Source organism: Leucoraja erinacea, chromosome 18 (genome assembly GCF_028641065.1).
Source record: "Leucoraja erinacea ecotype New England chromosome 18, Leri_hhj_1, whole genome shotgun sequence".
NCBI classification, from domain to species: Eukaryota; Metazoa; Chordata; class Chondrichthyes; order Rajiformes; family Rajidae; genus Leucoraja; species Leucoraja erinaceus.
Genome location: NC_073394.1, coordinates 11,909,097 through 11,936,655, shown reverse-complemented (window position 1 = coordinate 11,936,655; position 27,559 = coordinate 11,909,097). Strand labels below are relative to the sequence as shown.

At 42.6% G+C, this 27,559-nt stretch overlaps 1 protein-coding gene and 1 long non-coding RNA gene across 8 annotated transcripts in view; one reads left to right on the top strand and one right to left on the bottom strand.

Moving 5' to 3' along the window:
* Positions 1 to 5,227: 5,227 nt before the first annotated feature.
* Positions 5,228 to 27,559, bottom strand: part of si:ch211-266k8.4 (carabin) — an 89,055-nt gene continuing 66,723 nt past the window's right edge. For all 7 annotated transcript variants that reach the window (XM_055649314.1, XM_055649316.1, XM_055649320.1 and 4 more), the window contains 2 exons: positions 11,714 to 11,836; positions 5,228 to 5,697 (listed from right to left, as the gene is read on the bottom strand). In XM_055649314.1, coding sequence (XP_055505289.1) covers positions 5,483 to 5,697; positions 11,714 to 11,836 — 338 coding nt within the window. In that variant the 3' untranslated portion in view covers positions 5,228 to 5,482. The remainder of the gene's footprint in view (positions 5,698 to 11,713; positions 11,837 to 27,559) is intronic.
* Positions 10,837 to 27,559, top strand: part of LOC129705651 (uncharacterized) — a 39,423-nt gene continuing 22,700 nt past the window's right edge. Inside the window, exon 1 of the long non-coding RNA XR_008724937.1 lies at positions 10,837 to 10,900. This is a non-coding gene — a long non-coding RNA (uncharacterized LOC129705651). The remainder of the gene's footprint in view (positions 10,901 to 27,559) is intronic.

Sequence of the window (27,559 nt, the reverse complement as noted above, 5' to 3'; positions counted from 1 at the left end):
ATGGAGTCGTCTTATCACCAATTAGAGAGTGGTCTTGTGCTGCCACCTTATTGGAGTCCCTCGGATTATCTTTATCTTGCACTAAATGTTATTCCCTCAATCCTGTATCTGAACACCGTGGACAGCGTGATTGAAATCATGTACAGTCTTTCCGCTGGCACTCAACAAAAAAAAGTTTCACTGTACCTCGGTACAAGTGACAATAAACTAAACTGAATTCATCGCCACTGATGTATGTGGTTGCCAAACAATTGATATTTTTAAGGCAGAGATTGACAGAATATTTATTAGTAAGGGTGTCGAGGGTTATTGGGAGAAAGCAGGAGAATGGGGTTGTGAGGGAAAGATAGATCACCCATGATGGAATGGTGGAGTAGACAAGATGGGCTGAATGGCCTAATTCTGCTCCTAGAACTGATGTACTTATAAAGGGTCAGGTAAAACTAGAAGTTTACAAAGTTCAACCATGGCTGACGTTCTAATTGCAGGCCCACGTTTTTCCCCAATCCTTTGAAAGATGTGGACTCACTGACCAAGAGTGCATTTATTGTGCTCCCCCAGTTGTCTCCTGAATTGTGAAAACAAGATAAGTGTCATTGATATATCTGGAGTCACATACAGAACAGAGCGGTACGCACAGCCTGGCCGATGGTAGCTGATCTGATAGGTCTTTATGAGGGGTATGGGAGAAGTGAACGCTTACAATCTTAAGATGATGAGGGGTATGGGTGAAGTGAACATTCACAATCTTTCTCTCCAGAGTAGAGGATCATAAAACTGGATGGCATAAGCTTAAGGCAAGAGAGGAGAGATTTACGAGGAACCTTAGCGGCAACCTTTTCACTCAGAGGGTAGTCCGTATCTGTCAGAAGAAGCTCTAGAAGAGGATGCAATCGTGACATTTGGATAGGTAGTAAAGTTTGAGAAGGTTATGGGTTAAATGCTGGCAAATGGGACTAGTTCAGCATTCCAACTTTGTCAGCATGGATAAGATGGGCCAAATGGCCTGTTTCCGTGCTGTACAACTCTATGACATCAGTAAATGCTAATTGCTTCTTTCAATACCGTGTTTTCCAAATTAGCCTTGCCAATTATGACAAGGAATCTTAGCTCAAAGTCATTTGATAGATGTGAGGTACATGGATTGGAAAGGTTAAGAGGAATATGGGTCAGGAACGGACAAACGGGATTAATTTAGATGGGGCATCTTGGATGGCATGGATGAGATGGACTGAAGGGCCTGGCTCTATGAGTCTAAGTTGATCAGAGTTGCATTCTTATTTCCCTTGGTTCATCAGTGGGAGGTAGAGGCAGGTACGGAATGCAAGGCTCTGAAAGGTGCTGAGAACACTAAAAGGATCCCTGCAAGTGGAACAGATAACCTCCCGCACCTAGCGAGCACAATCCTGTTTATATTGGAGTTCTGCAACTGAGAAACGATAATAGTTTTAACAAGCTCAAGGTACGTGTCTGTGATCTTCAGCAGATGTTCAGCTTCTCTGCTTGAATCCATGTTGAAAGTTCATACGACTCTGCCCCGTAGCCCTTGAACAAAAGCAGAAATGATGGAAGAACTCGCAGTTAAACTTCAGGAAGCATGAGTCTTGAGTCTTGTAGATGGTTAGGTGGGGCATTTGGGGATGAGTTGCTTGCCCCAGGATTCCAGGCCTCTAATTTGCTCGTAGCCACATTGTGTACAGTATATGGCTATTCTAGATCAATTTCTGGTCAATGGTAACGCCCAGGATATTGGGGGATTCTGTGGTGGCAATGCCATTGAATGTCAGTGTGAGATAGCAGCATTTTCTCTTGTTGGATATCGTCATTGCCTGACTTCAGTGGTGCCTATGATACTTGTCCCCTGGCCTGGATATTGCCTAGGCCTTGCTGCATTTGCTTGCAAGCTGCTTCACTATCCGAGGAGTTGGGGACAATACTGAACATTGTGTAATCATCAGTGATTTTTTTCTACTTCGAGCCTTTCAATTGATGGAAGGTTTTTGATGAAATAGTTAAAAATGGTTGGGTTTGGGACACCACCGAGAAGAACTTTGCAGAGATGTCCTGCAGGCTGAGGTGATTGATGTCCATCCATCACAACCATCTCCCTTTGTGCTGGAGATAGGCACAAAAAGCTGGAGTAATGCAGCATGAGAGGCAGCATCTCTGGAGAGAAGGAAAGGGTGACGTTTTGGGTCGAGACCCTTCTTCAGACTGGTTAGGGATAAGGGAAACGAGAGATATCGACGGTGATGTGGAGAGATAAAGAATAATGAATGAAAGATATGCAAAAGAGTAACACTGATAAAGGAAACAGGCCGTTGTAAGCTGTTTGTGGGGTGAAAATGAGAAGCTAGTGCGACTTGGGTGGATGAGGGATAGAGAGAGAGGCAATGCTGGGGCTACTTGAAGTGAGAGAAACTGGGCTGTAAGCTGCACAAGCGAAATATGAGATGCTGTTTCTCCAATCCTTTGTGCTGGGTTTGATCCTAACCATCGGAGTTTTCCTCTTGATTCCCTTTGACTCCAGTTCAACCTGGAATCCCTGATGCCTGATGAGCAAATGTTGCTCTGATATCAAGGGCAGTTCCTTTCACTTCACCTCTGGAGTTCAGCTCTTTTGTCCACAGGTGTAGCGAGGTCAGGAGCTGAGTGACTTTGGCAGAAGCCAAATTGAGCTTCTGTGAGTAGGTTGTAGTTGAGTCAGTGCTGCTTGATAGCACTGTTGATTGTCACTTCCATACCGTTGCCGATGATGGAGGAGATGGGTTTTTCCAGGATATACATGAGCGATTTTCAACAATATCGGGTAAATTCCCGTGTTGTAGCTGTACTCGAACAGCCTGGCTAGGGCATGCCAAGTTCTGGAGCACAAGACTTCAGTACTAATCCACTTTTACTTCTTCAGTTCCCTCCGCAGATGCGTTGTGACCTGTTCATTTTCCTCCAACATCTGTAGTCTTTCCATACCACTGCTGGCTCAGCACTTATGCAGTCAGGCGGGAAGCAGGCCCTTCAGCCCACCCAGCCTGTGTTGACTTTCAACCACACATTTATACATGAATCCTACACTAATCTAATTGAATTTAGAAAAAAAGGCAGCCCTGACTTGTACAGTATGTGGTGTGCAAGTCCCAATTGGCAAATATATTTAGAGGACCCAGAGGCTAAATCCATAATATACTACAGCACGTTCATGAGATTTAATTTGAATGCCAAAAGCTAGTTAAGTGAATTGGCCATGGGTTTGCACAGAAACACTTTGATCTGGTGCACGTTCTTTCAGTTCATCTGTCAGTGAGGATAGAAGACACCACCTTAATTAACACTCTCTTCAATTGACTTCCACATCTTTACTTTGGCAACACAACTCGTGCATTATCACGATTAAATTAATTTCCCACTTTTGTGAAAGATTGCTGGTGCCATCTAATTGTGATTAAGGAATGGAGATAAAACAATCACTTGGCAATCAATGTGTTACATTGCACTGTATAACGAAACCTATTAGCAGCAGAATTAGGCGATTCAGCGTCTCTAGTCTGCTCTGCTATTTATTAAACTGCAGATGCTGGTTTACACCGAGGATAGACACAAATGCTGGAGTAACTCTGCGTGCAGGCAGCATCTCTGGATAGAAGGAATTGATGACGTTTTGGATCGAGACCCTTCTGAAACGTCACCCATTCCTTCTCTCCAGAGATGCTGCCTGTCCCGCTGAGTTACTCCAGCATTTTGTGTCTATCCTGCACTATTTCGAGTCGAGACCCTTCTTCAGACTCAGGGGAGAGGGAGACGCAGAGTTATAGAAAGGTAAGGTGTGAAAATGAGACATCAAAGGGAACAAAGTTTAAGGAAAATGTAGGAGACATCATTGTTAGCTAGGGGAAGTTGACAACAAAGCATAATAAAATACTATTTAATCAGGAGGTCTGGTCAGAGAACCAGGATGGGGGAGGGATGGAGAGAGAATGAAAGCAAGGGTTACTTGAAGTTAGAGAAGTCAATATTCATACTGCTGGTTTGTAAGCTGCCCAAGCAAAATATGCTGTTCCTTCAATTTGCATTGGGCCTCACTCTGACATCGCGGAGGCCTAGGACAGAAAGGCCACTGTGGGAATGGGAGGGGGAGTTAAAGTGTTTAACAACCGGGAGATCATGTATGTTTAGGCGGACAGAGCTGAATTGTTCTGCGAAAACGATCGCTGGGCCTGTGCTTGGTCTCGCCGATGTATCGGAGTCGACACCTGGAACAGCGGATATAGTAGATGAGATTGGAGGAGGTGCAAGTAAACTTCTGCCTCACCTGAAAGGACTGTCAGGGTCCTTGGACAAAGTCGAGGAAGGAGGTTTATGGACAGGTATTGCACCTGCTCCGGTTGCAGGGGAAAATACCTTGGCAGGGGGTGGTTTGGGTGGGAAGGGATGAGTTAACCAGGGAGTTGCAGAGGGAACGGTCTCTGCGGAAAGTGGAAAGGGGTGGAGATGGGAAGATATGGCTAGTGGTGGGATCCCGTTGGAAGTGGCGCAAATGTCGGATTATGTGCTGATGGGGTGAAAGTTGAGAACTAGGGAGACTCTGCCCCTGTTGCGACTGCTCTTGCTCCCCCTTGGGAACGGGGTACATGGAGAAGAGAAGGTGAGAGCGATATGGGCCAAATATGGGTAAATGGGACCAGTTTAGATGGGGCACCTTGGTCGGCATGAACAAGTTGGGCTGAAGGGCCTGTTTCTGTGTTGTGTGACTTTATGACTCTAATCATTTAGTAACTGTAAATGAATGTACTCAGGTTTTCACCCTACTGTAACTGCTGCTGAACTGTTCATAATTAATGATGATTGCAAAATCAGCCCTCAGCGTCAAGCTTCAACAATTCTGGTGGAATGTATTCACCCCAGGAATCCCATAGTCTCAATGGAAACATGGCATGTGGGGTGATGGGGGGGGCTGTGTGAAACCTCTGTCTGCCTGCACTGCACTGCAACCCCACAAAGTACTGAGTAATACAGTGAGTCAGGCAGCATCTGTGAAGGGAATGGATAGGAGACGTTTTGGGTATGGACCCATCTTCAGATCCTCCACGGATGTTGCTGAGCCACTGAGTTCCTCCAGCATTTTGTGTTTTGCTCAAGATTCCAGCATCTGCCGTCTCTTGGTTTTCTTGCAATCTGTGTTGATGAGGCACCGTGCTCCTGGATTAAAAGAAGAGGTCAGAGCCCATTGAAAGAAAGTTAAATCCTTTTCTTTTTATAAATCCTGACAGTACATTTCAGTCGATGCCAGCAAGCCAGCTACAAAACAGGGTGCCTTTTGCAAAATACGTCTAAAAGAGAACGTTATTTTAGGTAAGAAAGTATACAAACAAATAACAAACAAGGTCACCTAATGGAGGATTCAACATTTTTCACTTCAAGAAATGTTCTTTACTAAACTAGAAGCAATTGTCCTTTATGTTCTACAACTTACTGAAGGCCAACATGCTCAGAGGTTTGTTCTCTCAGTCCTGCCTCTCCTGCTGTTCACCCTTCGTGCCTCCCCTTTGCTGCCGTGGTACTTTGTGTGACCACGGGCACTCGGCGATCTGTCCTGCGACGGACTCGTTGCCAGGTCTTTGGGCAATTGGCCCAATTCCTGCAGGTAACATCGGGCTATCTTTAGCATCTTGGTGAGCGTATTCTTCAACGTCTCTTGTCGTCCTGATCCGGGAAGGAAGGAAAAGAAAAGATAAGGCATTTGGTAATAGCTGTATACATTATACAGAATTTATTTCTCAGGAGCAGGCCACTCGGCCCAACTAATCCATACGAGGTGTAGGACGGAACTGCACGTGTTGGTTTAAACCAAAGATAGACACAAAAACCTGGAGTAACTCAGCGGGTCAGACAGCATCTCTGGAGAAAAGGAATAGGTGACATTTCGGGTCGAGACCCTTCTTAAGACTGAGGCGGTGCACGTGACAACGCAGGAAAAATGTTGCCGATGTTGGGGGAGTCCAGAACCAGGGGTCACGGTTTAAGAATAAGGGGTAGGTCATTTAGGACTGGGATGAGGAAAAACCTTTTCACCCAGAGAGTTGTGTATCTGTGGAATTCTCTGCCACAAAAGGCAGGCAAGGCCAATTCACTGGATGTGTTCAAGAGAGAGTTAGATATAGCTCTTAGGGTTAACGGATATGGATAAAAATCAGGAACGGGGTTCTGATTTTGGATGATCAGCCATGATCATATTGAATGGCGGTGCTGACTCGAAGGCCTACATCTGCACCTATTTTCTATGATTCTATGAAACGTCACCTATTCCTTTTCTCCAGAGATGCTGCCTGCCCCGTTATGTTACTCCAGCTTTTTGTGTCTATCTTCTTTAATGTATACTGATGTTTACCCACTGCACAATCCTTCTCCCTTTTGGCATATCCTATTTTTTCCTCCCTCCTGTCCCTCCTGAATGGTCCTTCCATAAGCCAGGACACAGTCCCGATTTTCCAACCTGCCTCATTGCGGACATTGGACTTTTTCTCTGGAACTGGTAACTACATTGGTGAGAAACTATATTCCGCACACTGGGTACTTTTTCCCTTCGTCCAACCTATTCTACTTACGTTTGGCTTGATTGTACTCAGGCGTAGTATTATTTGATTTGGTAGGACAGTTTGCAAACAAAAACTTTTCACTGTAAGGAAACTTTTCAATGCACGTGACAATAATAAACCTAAACCAAAATCATTCGTTGCCGTTGGAAGAAATACTACTAACTTGTATAGAAAATAGGTGCAGGAGGAGGCCATTCGGCCCTTCGAGCCAACACCACCAACGTATAAAAACGAGTGCAGAAAGCAGAGTAATGGATTTAAAGACACCAAACACTGGCATGACAGGTTGAGGGGGCATTTTAAAGTAGCATATAGGACAGTTGAATGAATAAGTAGGGGAACAGAAGTCAAAAATAAGGATAGACACAAAGTGCTGGAGTAACTCAGCGGGTCAGGCAGCATCTTTAGAGATATAGGATAGGTGAAGTTTTGGGTCGGGACCCTTCTTCAGACTGGAAGTAAGTGGGAGAAAGACCAAGTCAACTCAGGGCCAGAAACATATAGCCTCCAGCAGAATGGTTCCCTGGTAAGACAATTGTAGGCTCAGAAAGGTGGGATCTCAATAGGGATACATGTTTGCGAACTGTGGAACTGGTTAAAAGACTAGGGTGGAGGAAAGAGGCAAAAGTGGAGAGGGAAGTGTTTGTAGAAGTTACTTAAAATGAGCTAATTCAACGTTTATTTCACCGGGTTGTAAAAGCCCTGTCCCACTGTACGAGTTCATTTAAAGAGTTCTCCCGAGTTTGCCCTGATTCGAACTAGGAGATTTACAGTAATGGTTGCTCGTCAGTACTCGGGGCTCTCGTGGGCATTTTTCAACATGTTGAAAAATCTTCACGAGTCTTCCCGAGTACCTGCCGTTAGCGTTACGAGCCGCTAAGAGACGTCCCCGAGCTCCGACGTACCTGCAACCTTCATTCTACGTGCTTACCATGAGATTGATTTTTTTTTAAAACTCGGGAGAGCACTTGAATGAACTCGTACAGTGGGACAGGGCTTTAAGTTACCCAAGTGAAAGATGAGGTGCTGTTCCTCCAATTTGTGTGTGACCTCATTCTGACAATGGAGGAGCCCAAGGACAGAAAGGTCAGCGTGGGAATGGGAAAGGAAGTTCAAATGGTTAGCAACCGGGAGATTCAGTAGGTCTCGTGGAATCCTGTACATCGTTGAGACCTAATGTGTCCATTTCGGGAATATTTTGCTGAACATTTACGAATGATCCGCTGAGGTCTACGGGATCTCCCGTTTGCTTCACTCCCGACACGAAACATCACCTGTCTTTTATCTCCTTTATCTGCCTGACCCGCTGAGTTACTCCAACACTTTGTGTCTATCTTTGATATAAACCAGCATCTGAGGTTGTTTGTTTCTTCAAAAATAAGGACGCTCATCATTTTTCTTTGTCATCCGGCAGCATTCATTTGGATCCAATGACTCCAGACCTACTCACACAGCAATCCCGGTCCAGAAGAATTTTCCTTGTGAGCCTAATCTCCCACCTTTCCTTCAACTCCCCTAGACCCTACCACTCACCTACAAACCAGAAGGCCAATTAACCTGATGTCAGGACTTTCATATGAAGAAAGACTGGATAGACTCGGTTTGTACTCGCTAGAATTTAGAAGATTGAGGGGGGATCTTATAGAAACTTACAAAATTCTTAAGGGGTTGGACAGGCTAGATGCAGGAAGATTTTTCCCGATGTTGGGGAAGTCCAGAACAAGGGGTCACAGTTTAAGGATAAGGGGGAAATCTTTTAGGACCGAGATGAGGAAAAAATTTTTCACACAGAGAGTGGGGAATCTCTGGAATTCTCTGCCACAGAAGGTAGTTGAGGCCAGTTCATTGGCTACATATAAGAGGGAGTTAGATGTGGCCCTTGTGGCTAGAGGGATCAGGGGGTATGGAGAGAAGGCAGGTACAGGATACTGAGTTGGATGATCAGCCATGATCATATTGAATGGCGGTGCAGGCTCGAAGGGCCGAATAGCCTACTCCTGCACCTATTTTCTATGTTTCTATGTAACCTGCATGTCTGTGGGACAAAAACGGAGGACAAGGGGGGAAACGCACAAAGGGAACATGCAAACTCCATACAGGCAGAACCCTATGTTGGGATTGAGCCTGGGTTACTGGAGCTGAGAGACAGTGGCTCTACCAGCTACACCACCGCTCCATTTGGCTTTTAAAAGCCTGTAACCAACTTGGGTACTTTTGAGATTACTGGCTACAGCAGAGGTACAACAACTGGACTAGTTATTAGTAACATGGAGCACAGTGGATCCTTTTAGTTCATTGATTTTCCTCACGAGAGGATACCAGCAATCCTTAGCTGGTCTAGATCTGAGCTGTGTCAAAATACGCGGGATTTGACTGATTTATTTGAGAAGGAGACTAAGATGATTGATGAAGGTAGGACAGTGGATGATGTCTCTCTTGACTTCTCTGTCCTATGGGAATTTGATTAAGTAATATCTGAATACATTAATTAAATGCCTTGGTTTAACTGCATGTTGCCCTTGTTTTTATTTAATTATATTGCCCGGCAGCTAAATTTCCAACTTTGGATCCTCAGACATGCAACCCTGCTGTAACCTGGGGTAGACCTCCATACATCAGCAGGTAACATCACAGTAAATACCCATGAACAAAGAGAGACAAGGCAGAGTATTAATTACTTCTAATCCTGCATAATTGAATAATCATTTTGTTTGATGTCACCAGTGAGCTATGCTATGGCAGGAAAGTTCAGGTGAAGGCATACCAAGCATAATTCCCACACGAGCACTGAATTCCAGCCTGCAATGCTTATTGTGCCAATGACTATAATGTAGACGGAGCATTTGCTGGATGATTTGGCTCTGAGTGTTTAATCCTATAAACTGTTTCTTAGTTGTCATTACAAATGATTTGTCTGGTAACCGCTGCTAATGTTACAGAGGTAGGATTTGACACTGACTTGGTGATTGCATCTCGGACCCAGAGGATCATCATTTCAGTTTGCTTCCAAACCAAATGGGCAGCAGCTATGTTATTCATTCTGAAGGCATAAGTTCTGAATAACCCGAGTCTGAAGAAAGGTCCAGACCAGAATTGTTGCTTATGCATTCCCTCCACAAATGTACGTGACCTGCTGACTTCATAAGTTCATAATTCATAAGTATTAGGAGCAGAATTAGGCCAGTCGGCCCATCAAGTCCACTCTGCCATTCAATCATGGCTGATCTATCTCTCCCTCCTAACCTCATTCTCCTGCCTTCTCCTCATAACCCCTGACACCCTTCAGCGTTTTGAGTTTTGCTCAAAACTCGGAAGTGAAACAAACTAAACTGCTCATCATTGCATAGAAATGAGGGACAAACACTATTTGGGAATTCAGATATATCACATCAAGAAGGTGACATCTATCATCAAAGATCCCCACCATCTGGGCCATGCTTTCTTCTTCTTGTTAATGTCAGGCAGGAGGTATAGGAACCATTCCAGCGTCTACAGTTCCATGTGTCTCCTTGTTATTCATTTGTTGGGCATGGCCAGCATCTATTGCCCATATTGAGGTGAGAGGAGGAGTTTTATAAGGAACCTGAGGGGAAGATTTTCTATACGGAGAGCGGATAATATCTGGAACACACTGCCAGGGGATGGGTCATGTACAATCGTTATGCTTAAGAGGTATTTAGACAGACACTTAAGGTCATAAGTCATAAGGTCAGAAGTGATAGGAGCAGAATTAGACCATTTGGCCCATCAAGTCTACTCTGCCAAACAATATTGGCTGATCTATCTCTCCCTCCTAACCACATTCTCTCGCCTTCTCCCCCGACACCCATACTAATCAAGAATCTATCTACCTCCAGCTTAAAAATATCCATTGACTTGGCCCCCACAGTCTTTTGTGGCAAATAATTCAACACCCTCTGACTAAATAAATTATCTATATAACTAAAAGTCTTATCTTGACCACTTCCTGTCTGCGCTGTATATTGATTTTAGAAAAAACGCTACCATATATCACTATGATTTTTGGCCATTTTACTCACGGCCTCCTCCGCTGAGGCAGCCCCGAGGATTTTTCCGATCGATGAAAAATAAAAATATTTATTAATGTTTAAAAAATCTTGAGTTCAGCTGATTGGTCCTCTCGCCTGTCAATCACCATTATGAAGGTAACGACCCTTCTTTTGGGGGGGGGGGGGGGGGGGGGGGGGGTCAGGACTATAAAACCCTGGATGCCTGGACGTGAGTCAGTCACTCTGGAAGATCGCGAGGAAGAGGTCACAACTATGATTCTGCTGTGAGTCTACTGAACAGTGAGTCTACCCTTTATGTGCTTTATGTGGTTAACCCTTTATGTGCTTGCAATGAATGATTTGTTAGCCAGCAATGAGCTTGCAATGAATGATTAGTTAACCGTTAATGTGCTTGCAATAAATGATTTGTTAGCCCTTAATGAAATGAGTTGTTTGGCCTGCCCTGTGCTTGTGCTTTTGATTTGCCTTTGCTTTGCTTAGCTTGACCTCACCTGAAATGAAAGCAAATGGATTGTATTATTGGCTGGCCCCGCCTGCCCTGTGCTTTTGCTTTGCCTTTGCTTTGCTTGAGCTCTCCTGAAATGAAAGCAAATGGATTGTATTGTTGGCTGACCCCACCTGCCCTGTGCTTTTGCTTTGGCTTTGCTTGACCTCACCTGAAATGAAAGCAAATGGATTGTATTGTTGGCTGGCCCTGCCTACCTGTGCTTGACTTGACATGGAATGGATTGTTGGCCCTGCACTCACTGGGCTTGACTTGACCCACAACACCCATGCTAGCACTCCAGACCCACTCCCACTGGCCACCAATATTGGAATTGGTGGAGAGGTGGAATATTGCGTTGGGGGACCAGCCCTCCCGTGTGAACCTGGGACTCCACTTAGTCTAGTATCTAATTAAATGTATAAAGAAAATAAGGATATTGGTGCAGTGTGGATGGGGGAAAAAGTGAGCATGGATGGTGAGCTGATTGCACAATTGTGATGTGATTGCACAAGATTGCACAACCTTCACTTGATTTTGTTTTAAAACTCTGCACAAAATATTCTAATTTAAGTACAATTGAGATAATATTCAGAGAAGTGTACTACCTCTTCCTGTCGATGCACTTGACCTCGAAGATCTTTTCCCAGCATCGTCTTTCAGGTTAGGTGCATTTTTCTTATCCACGTTTGTTGCCTTCTGCATAGTGGATGACTGAATAGAGTGTCTGCCTGTCGATTTATCACAGGAAAACAAATATCAGCTATGGTTCAGTTGGCAGCAATCTCTTGTTTCTGAGCCAGGAGACTGCAGGTTCAAATCCCACTCCCGCAAAATATAGGTATTCGCAGTGTCTTGTTTTGCAGAGAAGATGTCAGTATGCACATAAATTAAAAATTAAGCTACGTTTATCAAAATGTTTTCCCATCAACCTATCCAACATTGGGAACACTTTAAGTTGTCATACAATAACTGAGTTCTAACTTTAACAGACATGTTCTAATTCACCCACTTATGTTTTTCATTACCTAAGTATGATTAATAAAGGTATATGTCACGTTGCTGTAACACAAAATAATGACAACTTTTTTGATTTGCTGTCACGCCATACCACACACTGTCACTGAAAAAGTACTGGCATTTGGTATTGATATTGGTTTATTATTGTCATGTGTACTGAGATACAGCGAAAAACACTGCATATTATCCAGGTAAATCATATTATACATGAGTACAATCAAACCATTCAGAATATAGTGTTCTACTCTGGAATTTGTGTTTGTATTTGGAATCAGAATTTGTATACTCTGGAATTTAGGATGAGAGGGGATCTTATTGAAACATATAAGATTATTAAGGGATTGGACTGGAGCGAGTGCAGGGGGAGTGCGTATACTTCTATCATTTTCCCCTGGAGGGTATCAAAAATGGAGACATAGAGGAAGGGGTTTTTAAACAAATTTAAGGGGAACATTTTTTACTCAGAGTGGTTTGCACCTGGAAGACATGCCAGAGGAGGTGGTGGAAAGAAACATTTACCATTTTTAAGAGGCATTAAGGCAGGCAAGAATACAGCTCAAATGTGGGCAAATCATATTAGTGTGAGATGGGCAAAAAGGTCAGTGTGGACCCATGCTGGGACGAAGATCCCGTTACTGTGAATATGCCTCTGCAACATTCTACATGGTCACCACTGCAGAGACGAGTTTGCAAATACATAGGAGATTCTTCACAACACAGGCAACAACTCACGAGGAGCTGTGCTGATGCGGCACACAGACAGTGCATGTGCATCAACAAGATGGTGGGGCAAACGAGCAGCTCTATGCAGGTGCAGGCTAGAAATGCATCCCCTGGTGCCTCCAAGCTGTATTCTGTACCAAGGTCAGCCGCAAGAGATGCCAGTTGGGTGGGACACTGCCATATTACCTGAGGCCCTGGATCACGGTGAGAGGTGGATCAATCAACACTTGCCCGCCTGGCCACTGCTCACAAGGTGCAGAGATGAACCCTTGGGCTTTGTACTGTGCTATTCTGTACTGTACTCTCATGTATAGTGGAGAGATATATGAATTTGGTGGCTAGAAACCAGAACGTGTTGGAAAGAGGCGCAGGAAATGCTGGAAACTCTCGAAGGGCTAGGTAGCCTCCGTGGAGAGAAAAATCAGAGTTTTCTGGACTGCGAAAGTCTGGTAAAACAGCATGTGCCAACCTGCAGAGAGCGGGTAGAGGTGGAAGGAATAAGAATTTTCTGTGAAAATACCATAAATGAACACTATAAATTAATAACTGTAATACTAGGTAATCATAATAGAGCTAAATCCAAAGTCCGTATTGTCTATGAAGTTAACTGCTCACTTAGTGTGCAGGTGTTGTTTACAGGAAAGTCAACAATGGGATGAGTGTTTCTTTTACTACTCCGCACTCAGGTAAAGGTGGGCTGCAAAGTAAACTCCTGGGAAATGTGGCTCTCTTAACAGCCTTGGGGAGTGAAATGCTGAAGGTAAAAGGACATGATACTCAATGACTTCCAGAACAAAGCAACCATTATTACCAACTTACTACTGCCATCATGAAGAAGGTGCAGGAGCCTGAAAACCGTGACTTTGTGCTCACTGGTTTGGCAATATGTTCGCGATATGATTCCCATTCTGATTTTCAAATTCTTCCATGCACAACCCTCATAACCTCCTCCATTCATTCAGTCATGAGCTGTACAGCATAGAAACAGACTTTTAGGCCCTCTTTGGCCATGCCAACCAAGTTGGTATATTGGGCTATTCCCATTTTCCTGCATTTGGCCCATTGTTCACTAAGCCCTTCCTATCCATATCTATGTCCAAATGTCTTCCAAAAGTCGTAATTGTAGTCCTCTGAGGTTGGAATGGTTCGATTACCATCATTCCTCCAAACATGCACTGCACCACAGGACATTTCGTTATATTAAAGGCAACCTGCAAATTGGTGTTGTGGCACAATTAGCAGAGGCGCTGCCTCACAGGTCCAGCAAACCTGGTTCAATCCCAACCCCCGGCGCTGTCTGTTTGAAGATTGCATGTTCTCCCTGTGATCAGGTGGGGCTTCCCCTAGGTGCTCCAGTTTCCATTCAAAACTAAATATTTGGGTAGGATAAGGAGTGATTTAAAAACAGAAAAAGAAGGGTAGGTTTAACGTGCAGCAATTCATTCCTCCTCTCATGTGCCGTTAGTGCAAAACCTGGGGGGTCCCCTCTGAGCTTCCGTGTTAGAATTTGGCTCAATCAGGCTTAGTGCTGATGGATCTGACTGTTGATGGTCAACACTGACTAAGGGGGCCAAAGAGCTGATTCCGAGGGGTAAGACTCTTAGGGATTTACAAGGAATGCCAGTCATTCTCCAATGCCCATCCTCCTACAGAACATTACCAAGCCCTTCCTATTAGAGGTTTAAAGGTGAGAATAAAATGGAGACACAAGAGACTTTCGTGTGCAATTAAATTGAGAAATTCTGGATTTTCGACCAAAAATACAAAATGATGGAGCAGTGCTAAGGATCAAACAGATACAGTGCATTGCAGCACATCCACTTAGTTTTATCAAAGGCATATGATCATGGTCTTAAAGGAATCAGAAAACAGAAATCGGCTTTATTTTTGCCATATCCACATTACAAAAGAGGGGTTGCGGAAAAGCACATAGATTTAACAACAGCCCAAGTGTATCCTGACAGTCAAAATCTTAAGCTCAGGGTCCACTTTAATCCCCAGGTTCGTGATGTTAGGTTTGAGATATGCAGACAAAGAGCCTAGATCAACATCAATCTATGTCCAAATGTCTTCCAAAAGTCATAATTGTAGTCCTCTGAGGTTGGAATGGTTCGATTACCATTCGGCCCTCTGAACCAGCCCTGTCATTCACAAACATGGCTAATCGTTATAATTCAGAAGGAAACAACCTGCCCTTTGGCCTTGTGGCAGTCAATTAGCAACCTCCAAACCCCACAGGTTTTTCACAATCCTGGTTCTAATCCATTTTATTCGGCGCTGTCTGTTTGATGGGTTCTTTTTCTAAAGAAGCTGGCTAATCATTCCAGCTTCCCCTTTTGCTCCATTTTCCATCCACAAACTAAAGATTAGGGTAGGATAATGAAAAAACGGGTAATGAAAAAATATTGGTAGGTTGATTGGCAGCTGTAAATTCCTCCTAGCATGTGGGTTAGTGGTAGAACCTGGGGGTTAGTGAAGGGAATGTGCGGAGAATGAAATTAGATTACAGTAGGCATAATGGGCAATGGATGGTTGATGATCAACACTGACTTGGTGGGCCAAGGGACCTGATTCCGAATCGTATCTCTCTCAATGACTACATGGAATGCCAGTCATTCTCCAATGCCCATTCCTCCTACAGAACATTACCAAGCCCTTCCTATTAACTGTTTATGCATGAGAATAAAATGGAGACACAAGAGACTCTAAATTACAATTAAATTGCAAATTCTGGAATTTCGACCAAAAATACAAAATGCTGGAGCAGTGCTAAGAATCAAACAGATTAGGCTAAGGTTACTGCACAAGTTCACTGTCTGGTTTTATCATGGATATGATCATGGAAGCTAGGGAATTCAGAAAAGAGAAAGGCGGTTTTAAAACATATCCACATTACGAAAGAGGAGTTGGGGATGGTCGTAAAGCACATAGGGATGGATAAATCGGTGGCCTGACCAAGTGTATACTCGGACATTGTGGGAAGCAAGGGAATAAATTACTAGGGACTATGTGGCAGAGATTTTTGTATCATCGGTAGCCATGGATGAGATTCTGGAAGAGTGGAAGGTGGCTAATTTTGTGCTTTTAACACAGAAACATAGGAATAGGTGCAGAAGTAGGCCATTCGGCCCTTCGAGCCAGCACCGTCATTCAATATAAACATGGCTAATCATCCAGAATTCAGAACAGAAACAACAGGCCCTTTGGCCTGGCAAGTCCATACTAACCTCCAAACCCCCATTTTTTTCACTATCCTACCCTAATCCATTTTATTCTCTCTAAATGTTAATGGGTTATTTTTCTAAAGAAGCTGGCTAAATAATTCCAGCATTTTCTATTTTTTATATCACATTTTCATGTCTAAAGTTTTTTTGATAATTCTATAACTGTCTGGTATTAGAGTGGAAATGTCTGCTTCCAATTTCGAAGTGTTCAGATCTGTTAATTAATTTTAAAATGCAGTGACAGGTGAATGACAAATACACGATACTCCATACAAAAAGGCAAGAGAAGTTTCAGTTAAGATCTTTCTGTTCATTTTTTATAAAAGTACTTTGAGCAAAAAAAAAAAACAATGGACTCCTTTCAAGCCTTCCTTTACTAAAAATATCTGGGCCAGGGGTTAAGAGGAGGGAGTGTAGAGTCAGCAACAGCTCTCACAGGACAGGACACGTTTGGAACTTTAACACTGTCAACGTCCATTGAAATAAAAACTCTTTGAGTTTCACCTGTCCAATTCAGCATGACGGTCCTTTGTACTTTCTTATCTCCGAAGTCCATGGAGAAGTTCTGCAGATGTGCTTTCTGCGGTGAGGTTTTTCAGAAGTGCAGATCCAAACCCCTCAGCAATTACGAAATACCACTGTAGGTGGATTAAAGAACATAGAAAAGCACAGCACCAGACCCTTCGGCCCACAATGTCTGTGCTGAACATGATGTCAAGATAAACTAATCCCATCTGTCTGCACGTGATCCATATTCCTCCATTCCCTGCATATCCATGTGCCTATCTAAAAGCCTCTTAAACGCCACTCTCGTATCTGCCTCTGCCATCGCATTGTACAGGATGGCCTGGTGTTTTGGAAACAATTCTCACTTCAAGACAATGGTGAAGGGCTCACTTTAAAACAATGCTCTCTGCCTTTGACATTTCCACCCTGGGAAAAAGGTGCTGACTGTCTACCCCTGAAACAGACTTTGTGCAAATCAGCAACCACCTTTCTTATATCAAATACTTGAAAAAGTTTTGACAAATGTTTTGACAAATCAATCTTTACTGCTTAAAGAATTATAGGAGATACGGTTAAACTACAGGATCACTAATTCATTAGATACCATCAATCCTGCCCAATAGAAGCTGATCTCAAGGTCATTTAAAAGTGGCAGAAAATGTTTTCATACATTTGTAACCAGGATTTGGGAAAAGGTTAGGTCTATCTTTTAGGTACATAGTCAAGTTCATATCTCTGGATTCGTCTGACAATGTCCGTTCTGAGCATTATGCCAAGTTAAACCTGTTTCTGCCTTCATGTTATCCATATCCATCCTATTCCTGCATATCCATGATCCATGGTCTTGAATCCTATCTTTTGTCCACTTGATAATCCTTCCCAATGGATTAGTGTGGAATAGAGTACCTGTCTTGGGAATGTAGTGTTGGGTAATCAATGTGGGCAACCAAGTGCAATTGGGGCTCACTGCTGGGAATGTTATTCGGGAACATGAGGAAACATGTTCCTGATGTTGGGAGAAATCCAGAACTAGGGGCCACAGTTTAAGAATTATGGGTAAGCCATTTAGAACGGAGATGAGGAAAAACTTTTTCACCCAGAGAGTTGTGGATCTGTGGAATTCTCTTCCTCAGAAGGCCATGGAGGCCAATTCTCTGGATGCTTTCAAGAGAGAGTTAGAAAGAACTCTTAAAAATAGTGGAGTCGGGGGATATGGCGAGAAGGCAGGAACGGGGTACTGATTGTGGATGATCAGCCATGATCACAGTGAATGGCAGTGCTGGCTCGAAGGGCCGAATAGCCTACTCTCCTGCATCTATTGTCTATTGTCCTGGGAAAAGTCACATGTTAATCAACTTATCCTTACAATGAACAAGCAGAGGCATCACTGGTGAAAACTGGAGAAGTAGAACTGAAGAAGTTCTCAATGTGCTTTCTGAAAGATTAAATGCCTTAACTTAAGCTGAGGGCACCCAGAACGTCCTCAGTACTTAGGAAATACCACTGGAACAATCTTACTGCAACTAGCCTGCCAACAACCAGAATTTTCGTTTCTATACAATCCCCTGTGCCAAACATGATGAGAGTATAAACCAAGTCTATCCAGTCTGTCTTCATAAGACATCCTGACATCCCAGGATTCCCTGGTGAACCTTCTCATGCACTACCTATCTGGCAAAAATGTCCTCCTCAGATTTTGAGACTAAAACTGTACGCAATCTCCTCTGTGGTCTCACCAAGGCACCCTGTACCACTCTGTGCAGTAGACATCTCCCTTTCAACTTTGCCCAAATCACTTTAAAACAATGCTCTCTGTTCTTTGACATTTCCACCCTGGGAAAAAGGTGCTGACTGTCTACCCCTGAAACAGACTTTGTACAAATCAGCAACTACCTTTCTTATATCAAATACTTGAAAAAGTACTTCATTGGTCAGCACAGCACTTTTTTGTCTCCAAAATTTTGATAATAAGGAGCTGTATGCACCAAAAGACCTGACCGTGGGTTTTTTGCCAAACTGCCCACTCACCCCCCCTATCCAAGTCCAATTGCAGTCTCTAGCATCCTCCTCACAGCACACACTCCCCCAGCTAATGTGTCATACTATAGCAAACTTGGAGATATTGCCTTCAATTCCCTCATCCAGATCATTAATATATATTGTAAATAGCTGGGGTCCCAGCACTGAGCCTTGCGGTACCCCACTAGTCACTGCCTGCCATTGTGAAAAGGACCCGTTTACTCCTACTCTTTGCTTCCTGTTTGCCAGCCATTTCTCTATCCACATCAATACTGAACCCCCATGCCGTTGAATATAGTTTGTTACTACCTTCCTTTATGTGGGACCTTGTCAAAAGCCTTCTGGAATCCAATAGCACATCAAACACAGGAACAGTCCTATGCAAATAGTTACTTTTAAGTTCCTTAGAAGGAATATGTAAAGTTATTTTCATGTCTGAACCACAATTACTTTAATTTCAATTCCTGTGCCTGAGTAAGTATTGGAGGCAGAAACCTTCTTCACATTTCAAAAATACTTACATAACAACTTGATGGGCTGCAATAAAATTGGAATTTGATTTGAATATCAAGAGGGTCTAGTCAAGAGTTTTTAATTGTCATAGGTACTGACAACAGAACAGTGAAATTCTTCTAGCTGCAGCTTAACTGAATAACAGACAGATAACATACGATAAATAATAATACTTTAAGTTAGTAATAGTAATACTGGATCTGGATGTTGTACGATGAAAAGCTCTAGGTAGAGCAACACTCTCGACTAGCACTATGGTGGACGTGCTAGTCGAGATGGAGATTCTTATGGAGTCAGTGCATCTTGTTATGCATTGATGTTTTGAAGATCTCTGATGCTGGCTGGTAGGGTATTCCAATACTGGGTTAACCATGATAGTGTAAAACTGAAATCCATAGTGCAACTAAGACACTGTCGATAGAAGATCATAGTTGCTGTGGTTTGTGTTGTGCAATTTTCAAGTGCCTGGTGGTTGCTGTGAAGAAGCTGCTCGTGAACCTGAGGGTCATGGTTTTCAAGCTCCCTCTTCCCGATGGCAGCAGCGAGGTGAGAGCTTGGCCAGTGTGGTGTGGGTCTTTGGTGATATTGGCTGCTCTTTTGAGGCGTTGGCTGCTGTAGATTCCTTTGATGGTGGGGAGGTCAGTACCTGTGATGGACCAGGCAGTGTCTACCACTCTCCGTAGTCTCTTGGGCATTTGAGCTGCTGAACCAGGCTGCAATTCAGCCATTATGCTCTCTACTGTACACCTATAGAAGTTCGATAGAGTATTCGGTGAGAAACCAAATCTCCTCAATCTTCTAATATATTGACAATAGCAAATTCTCCAAAATTAAGTGAGACACTCTCTCTTTAAGAGTATCAGAATTAGCATTGTTTTTGTGCCGTTTGTATGTGCTGATTATATTAGAGCTCCGCTACCAACATTGCATAATGTCCTTCTGACTGTTACATTAACTCATTTGGTCTCACCCTAATACAGATATTTCCTTCCGCATACCTGTTACTCCTAAGCTACCGGTTTTTGGTGAAAGGGGAAAGATTTAATAGGACCCTGAGGGACACGTTTTTCACTAAGAGGATGGTGAGTATATGCAAAGAGCTGCCAGATGAAGCAGTTGAGGCAGGTACAAGGCGAGTCTCTTTTAAACAGCGTTTAAAAGACACCCACCAAATATACAGGCAGGAAAGGTTTAGGGCCAATCGTGGGCGATGGGACTAGCTGGGGCATCTTTGTCGGCATAGATGTGTTGGGAAGGCTTGTTTCCATGCTATGTAACTCTATGACAATATCTCTGTAACTGAAAATGAACTTTTCTATCTTTCCCAGTTCTAAAAATATGTCTTGGAACTGAAATATTAACTGTTTCTCTCTCTCTACGGATGCTGTCTGACCTGCTGAGCCTTTCCAGCATTTTCAGTTTTTATTCCTGGTTTCCGGTATCTACAGATTTTTTTTGGTTTCCACTTGATCTACCATAATCTACATGTCTACAGACCAAAGATTGAAGGAGTTTGTGTTCCAGAGATGATGCCTGAGTTACTCCAGCACTTTGTGGGAAGAAGGGTCCTGACTCCAAACGTCACGTATCCATGTTCTCCAGAGATGCTGCCTGACCCGCTGGGTCACTCAGGCACTTTGTGGGAAGAAAGGTACCTGGTATCACTGAAGCTGAGAGACAATGGTTCCACTAGCTGCCCCACTGTGCACCTGTTACATTGCCTTCTGTCAGAGGTTGCAGTATGCAAACTGACTGCAATGTTTCCCTGGAATTCATCACAGTGAAGAAGGCTGTGGTGAATGTTTATGTTAAATTCTATTCTGTGTTGTGTTCTTTTTAATTGTATGGCTGCATGGTAACTCATTTCACTGTACCTTAATTGGTGCACGTGACAAATAAATGTGAACCTTGGATGATGATACTGGCTGCACATCAAAATGTTTCAATATCTTTGATGAGTACCTGGGCATTTTGTGCCTGTGAAAACCAAAATCTTTTCTACTGATGTACAAGATGCATGGTTGAAAATATTTCAATGGGAAAAAGAGTTTCTCAATGATAAATATCAAAGAGAATATTAGATTATATTTCTTGTTCATGTTCAGTTCACAGAGTAAACTGTATACATACAGAAATAATAAATACAACAAGCGCAGAATGGTGGTAAGATTGTAGAACAGAATCCAAAGCTTCCAAAAGAATATTAAAGTACAATAACGGAATGAGGTCGAGTTAAGGGTATGTGGCTATAACTTCACGAAGGGAGTGTGACAGGGATGGATGGTCGGTTCGGGAGACTGATTGCAGTGAGGAACAAGTTGTTCTTGGGTCTAAACGTTTGAGCTTTCAAGCTCCTGTATCATCCAGAAGGTAGAAGAAATCTGCAGGGTGGCAGACATCCGTGATGATACTTCCAGCCTTGGTAGCGCAACACACTATGAAAATGGACTGGAGTGAAGGAAGTGAAGCATTTACTACTTGTGCTGCATTTACTACTTGGTGCAAGTTCAGGTTAAGTGCAGGGTAGTTGCCATACCAGGCTGCTTCCCGTCAGAATACTTTCTATCGCACAGCTATAGATGTTTAGGAGAATCCTCATGGACATGTCAAATCTTTTCAGACATCTAAGAAAGTAGTATAATAGTGCGCTCTCTAGGATCAGCGCATGAGTGTGAAGAGACCAAGTTTGGTTGTTGGTTATAAGGATGTCTAAGAACTTGAAACTGTTGACCATGTCTACCATAGCTCGTGACCAGGTCAGAGTTGTGTTGGCCCCTCGTTTCCATAGGTCAACAAACAACATTTTCAGTTAAGGATTAGGCTGTCCTGACATCCTGACACTAGTTTTCGATATCTTGCCATTGTTGTTGATCTGGCTGACAACAGTGGTATCATCGGAGGTAATGTTATGACCAATTCTAACTGACAGAAGCTAGTTACAGATGGAGGCTCCAAGCCCAAGGTCCCAGAACTTTTGGGATGAGCTTATTCAGTATTATGAAGTTGAAGGCTGAGCTGTTGTCAATGGATATCATTTTGACCTAGATTATGTTGTAGTCAAAGTGATCCAGGGCTGAATACAGAGACGATGTCCTTTGTAGACTTAAACTTAACATGAAGTAGAAGGTGTCTAGCTGGTCTGGAATCTATCTTACCTCATCAGCCAGAAATGGCTGTGATCATAACCTTTTAAACAATTGCAGATTTTCCCTCACTCTTTTATAATACCTAAGCTGGGTACCTACAGGGGACACTCTCTCACAAATTGGCCTGCAGGTAATTACAGTAATTTTCTTTGGAGATCTGATAAAGAGGATACATTACTATGGGCCCAAGTAAGCACTCATATTATACCTGTTCATGGGGCTTTCTACAATTCCCTACAATACCGTAAAGAAAGGAGTCACAAGGAGATAAGGTTTCAAGTACTTTATCAGAACCTGGGGGTGTAGGATCCCAGTTGCAAAGTTTATAGAATATTTAAAGTGAGAATGAAAAACCATGGCAGGTCTTTAAACGATAAAGAATAAAATGAAAATTTAAAGTTTAGTACATGAGTGCTTTCTCTTCATATTTTCTTACGATAAGCATCTTGCAAGTAAATGAGACAGTCATTAAACCTGTATTAATTTTTGAACGTAGGCTCTGCATTACATCAGAAGGAACACCCTTGTTCCCCAAGCTTGAAGGTTATGAGTTTAAGTCATAAGGGCATAAGGAATAGTAGAATTAGGCCATTCGGCCCATCAAGTCTACTCCGCCTTCAATCATGGCTGATCTATCTCTCCCTCCTAACCCCATTCTCCTGCCTTCTCCCCATAACCTCTGATACCTGTACTAATCAAGAATCTATCTATTAAAAATATCCAGACTTGGTCTCCACAGCCATGTGTGGCAAAGAATTCCACAGATTCACCACCCTCTGACTAAATAAATTTCTCCTCATCTCCTTCTTAAAAAGAACCTCCTTTAATTCTGAGGCTATGACCTCTAGTTCTAGACTCTCCTATAAATGGAAACATCCTCTATTCCTCTGTGTGGAATGTCCGACACTTCCAAAGTCAATACATTGAACTTTTCAAATCAGTTCCATCAACCCTTTGTTTTTTACTCAAGATTCCAACATCTGCAGTTTCTTGTGTAATAATCTAGTGTGGAATACTGTGTGGAAGCTTCCGTTTGGCCAACCTGCTGACCATCATTTATCTCCAGACTACTGTCCCCGCAACATATCATTGCTTTGTATTGGTATATTATTGTTACCTGTACTGAGATACAGTGAAATACCTTGATTTCCATGGTATCAGGGCAAATCGTATTATACATGAGTACAATAGGTAGTACAAAGCGAGAAAGGCAACAGAGTGCAAAATGAAGTGTTATTGCTACAGAGAAATATGAGTTTAAAAAAGTGCAAGGGTTGCAACGATTGGAAGATAAGGAAGACATCCTCAGCATATTAGATGTCCGATCAAGAGCCTGATAAACGTGGGAAAGAAGTGACACTTGAATCTGGCGATCATTCTAGGAGCTTGCTGTGTTTTCTTTGATGACACAATGATTGCACTTCCAAGATAATTCAATGTCTTTGAAGCTTGCTTTAAAATCCTAAAGCAGGTAACGTCACCGTTAAAATGCCCAATCCTTTCTTGGCAACAATGTGATTGTGGGAGTGCTGCACTGGTAGAGCTGCTGCCTTTAAGGTGAGACTTTAAACTGACGTCCGTCTAGGTGGGCACAGAAAAGTCAATGAGAAATTTGGAAGGGCAGGAGAATTTTCTCTGCTGTTCTTGCCATTATCCACGCCTTAATCAAAATCAGGCGATCCATTTTTAAATCCGTGATTTCTTCAGTCAACCATTTTGAACCCAATGTAGACAAAAACATCCATAGACTTAGGAAATACATCCAACCCTTTGTGAAAATATGGCCATGATTTAAATGTATCAAAATACAGTGCCGATGCAAAGTCATGACATTAAAACAAATTGCAAACAATTCAGTATTTTGATCAGATCAACTGAAATTTGCAATTTTATTCAATTTTTTATCAATATTGCTACATTAATTCCTCAGATTATAACAAAATGTAATGTACTTTTATCAATATCATTAAATTTATCATATTATTATTATTAGGGCTGTGTCAAGTGATTAAAAATAATCTTTCTTAATTATGCAATTAAAACCCTTGAGTTAATTGCAGCTTTAATCACAATGGAATGCTACTATTTTGATTTGTGGTAAGGGAAAATGATTTGTCCTTCAGAGGGAGAGTGAGGGAAGCAAATGAAAACTGAAGAAGAGAGTGCAGGGTAGATAGAGTAGGAGCGGACAAATGGGAGTAGAAAGAGAGGAGAGGGAAGGGTAGATGGAGAGGGAAAGCAGGACAGAGGGAGGTGTACTGAGGGAGACGCGGGATAATGGGGAAAGCTGAAGGAAGGGAAGTGGATCAGAGGCAGCGATGGGGTGCATAACAAAGAAGTGTTGGGTGTGACAGAGGAAGGGGGTAGTCAACTGATTACCATTCCTACACGCATCCCCAAAGTACAAAAATAGCCTAATGATCCCGTGTGCAAGAGGCACCATGGTTTGGTGCAATTGTCAAAGTCCAGTCCACTCTCTAGGTATTATGATCAATGCCCACTCCAGGCAAGCGCCAAGCTACTGCGGGCCTCTAGCCTTCCCTTGGCCGTGCGGATGAACCTGCGAACCGACATCCCTCTCCTCGCCCGTCCACCTTTGTACATCAGAAAATCTAACATTGATGGTGACGATTGGTCCTAAAACTAACACTCCAGCCTTGATCTGATCCCTCCGCTCTTATCCAGCCTTCTGGATAAAATTGACTAATAAAATTGACTTTGACTTTCTGTGGCAAATAATTCCACAGATTCACCATCCTATGACACCAGCCTCTATGAAATCTCATTGATCATACTTTCACAAGACATTTATGTCAGCAGCAGGTTTAGGTGTAAATAAGATTCAGTAGAACAAAGCAATATATTAGAATACATTACGATTTTTAAATAACCAGAGGAGTTTACATGGTCTGCACAATTCAATCGGGAAAGTCCAAAGGAAAGAGGAGTGATAACTTAATGAAACCTGCCAAAGAAAAGTGATGAACGACAAGTAATTTAAAGCACTATTTAATATGATAATTTGTAATATTTAAAGTAAGATAATAGAGATAGCATTCGTGCCTTGCAATGCTCAAGAGGCTTAGCAGGCTCTTACAACTCTTTATTGCTGCGGATTTCAATAGACGAGAACGGACATGCTAACCATTACCTCAGCAACTATGATCTTCTATGGACTGTGTCCTTGGATGAACTATAAACTGGTTTTGCACTATTATGGTTATCTAGTATTTCTGTTGTTAATTTATTGATTATCTGCGTGTTATTGCATTTCGTGGTCTGCTGCTAAGCTGCAGCAAGTAAGAATTTAATTGTTCTGTTATGGGTATATATGACAATTAAACACCTCACTCACCTCATGAAATCACGCAGGGAGATATTACAGTGAACAATTAAACTTTAGACACGGTGGTGGAGGAGTATACTTCAGATTTAGGCAGGGAATTCCAGAAGTAGAACAATTAAATTTGGGAACAATCCAGAGCTTACAATTGGTTGAGCATGGAGATTTTTTAATTGAATTGAATGATACAGCATGGAAAAAGGCCCTCCAGCCCATTGGGTAGCCACTGACCTTTTATCTTCTGTTCACACTAATTCTATCTCATCCCACTTTCGCACCCACTCCCTACACAATTTACAGATGACAATTAATTTATAAAGCCGCGCAATTTTCGGACGTTGGAAGAAACTGGAGCACCTGGAGGAAACCTCACCCAGCCACAGTGAGAACATGCACATTGCACACCAGCAGCACCCAAGGTCAACATGAAACCCACGTCTCTGGCACTGTGAGGCAACAGCTTTACCAGATGCGCCATTATACCGCCCCAGTATTGAACAGTTATGGAATTGGAGGAGACCATTAAAAGAAATGAATGGACAGTCCCCCATAGGATTTTAAACCAAGATCGATAGTTTTCAAGTCAGGAACTTTCTTAATGAAACACTGTATAGATCAATGAGAGCTGAGCTAATGACTGAAGAAGATTTATCGGGAATCATGCAACATACAATGCAATGAGCTTATTGAGGGTAGGCTCAGGGAGTGTGAGCAGGAGTCCAATGAATGAATTATGTCTGGGTTGGCAGAGGCAGAATCAGGTGATTTTATGGAAGGTGAATAGGCAATTTTAGTGATGGGATGAAAATGTGCCCTAACACTCATCTCGGGGTCAAACACCACAGCAAGTTTGTGAAAAGACCTGTTCACATTCAGAAATTTACAGAGAAAGGACTAAAAGCAGAAAATGCTGGTAGTGGCAATCTAATGACCAGTGACACAAGCACATGCTATCATCTTGAGTAAAAAAACAAACTGCTGGAAAACTCAGCTGGCCAGGCAGCACCTGGAAGGGGAAATAGAAAGATGAGGTTTAAGTTTGGGATACTTCTTCATACTGACACAAAATGTCTTCTATCCATTTCTTGCTGATAATGGGTCCCTGTCAGGGACCTAATGAAACATGAACTCTTTCTCTCTTCATAGATTCTACCCGAGCTCTTTGTTAGGTGTTTCTCGCATTTATTTCGGATTTCCAGCATTTGCCATTTAAAAAGGAATCTCTCAGAGGAATGCATTTGGTGACTAGGGAAGAGAGTTTGTGTACAGTTATGGCACCAAATCTCTGCATACATAGGATTTAATAGATATATAAAACTATTTTTGATACTGGGATAGACTAGACCAAATGGCCCCTTTCTATGCCGTAAACATCTATAATTCAAATTAAATATGCATGGAAATAGATTCTTCAACTCAACTCATCTAGCCAATCAAGATACCCCAACAAAGCTATTTGCATTTGTCCAAATTTGGCCATTATCCCTCCAAATCTGTCCTATCCATATACCAGTCCAATTGTCTTGTAATTGTTGTTATTGTATCTTGGCCAGCTACTTTCTCTAGAAGCTCATTTTATATACCCACCTCCCTCTGGGTGAAAACGTTGCCCCTTAGATTCCTATTAAATCTTCCCCTCACCATAAACCTATGCCCTCTAGTTCTTGATTCCCCTACCCTGGGAAAGTGACTGTGCATTCAATCTTTCTATTCCCTTCATGATTTTATACACCTCTATAAGATAATCTCTCAGCCTCCTGTGCTTCAACGAATAAAGGTCTAGCCTGACCAACCTCTCCCTATAGCTCAGGCCTTGTAGTTGTGGCAAAATCTTCGTAAATCTACTCTGCACCCTTTCCGTCTTATGTATTGTGTAAGTCCATGCTGAAAGAGAGATTTAGTTAAATATTTGAAAAGTAATCTTGAGATTGAAAACTTGCTGAATTTCAAAGCTGTGTC